The 770-nt window shown below is 66.5% G+C and overlaps 1 protein-coding gene across 1 annotated transcript in view; it reads right to left on the bottom strand.

Moving 5' to 3' along the window:
- Positions 1-73: 73 nt before the first annotated feature.
- Positions 74-770, bottom strand: part of LOC104076719 (nuclear factor NF-kappa-B p100 subunit-like) — a gene marked incomplete at both ends in the record, with an annotated part of 1012 nt that continues 315 nt past the window's right edge. Inside the window, 3 exons of the mRNA XM_009577681.1 lie at positions 74-176; positions 325-494; positions 585-763. Coding sequence (XP_009575976.1) covers positions 74-176; positions 325-494; positions 585-763 — 452 coding nt within the window. The remainder of the gene's footprint in view (positions 177-324; positions 495-584; positions 764-770) is intronic.

The following is a 770-nucleotide window of genomic DNA, read 5'->3' as shown; positions in this document are numbered from 1 at the left end:
GGCTCTGCTCTGTGCCCGGGCGCTCCCCAGCACGGGCAGCCGGGGCTGCGGGGAGGGGAAGGCAGTGCCTTACCAGCTTTGAGGAGTAGTTTGGTGAGGGTGGGGGAGCCCAGGCCAGCAGCCAGGTGCAGAGGGGTGTTCCCAGCAAAGGTCCGGCTGTTGACATCTGCTCCCAGCTACGAAGAAAGGCCCACGGCTGTGAGGATGGGCTGCCTGGGTGCTGCCCCCCTCCCGCCTCCAGCCACCCCTCAGACCACAGGGGCCCCAAGGGAGGCTGCACCCCATCCCCATCCCACAGCCACCAACCCACCAGCCCCTCTGTACCTTCTTCACCAGGTGGGTGGCCATGTTCAGGTTCTCCATCTCCACGGCCAGGTGCAGCAGGGTCCTCCCGCCCTGCCTCTCCACCGCATTCACATCCGCTCCCTTCCTGACCAGCAGGTCCAGGCAGGCCAGATTCTTTGCCTTCACTGCCAGGTGCACAGGCGGGAGGCCTGCAAAAGGGGGAGAGGCTCAGCAGCCCTCCGGCTGAGCCCACGACAGCACCATCGGGTTCCCGCCCATCATCTCCCAGCCCCACTCACCATGGAAATTGGGCAGGTGGAGCAGGTAAGGGGCAGCCGAGCCCAGGTGGGCCAGCAGCATCCTCAGCATCTCTTCATCGCCAGCCTGGAGCGCCAGGTGCAGCAGGGAATTGCCGTAGCGGTCCAGAAAGGGGGGGTCGGCATGGGCTTGCAGCCGGAGCCGGGACAAGTGGGGCGGACTGGGGA

Source organism: Fulmarus glacialis, unplaced genomic scaffold (genome assembly GCF_000690835.1).
Source record: "Fulmarus glacialis isolate BGI_N327 unplaced genomic scaffold, ASM69083v1 scaffold41855, whole genome shotgun sequence".
In the NCBI taxonomy this organism is placed as follows: domain Eukaryota; kingdom Metazoa; phylum Chordata; class Aves; order Procellariiformes; family Procellariidae; genus Fulmarus; species Fulmarus glacialis.
Note: the sequence above shows the minus strand (reverse complement) of the source record. Positions and strands in the feature narration are given on the sequence as shown.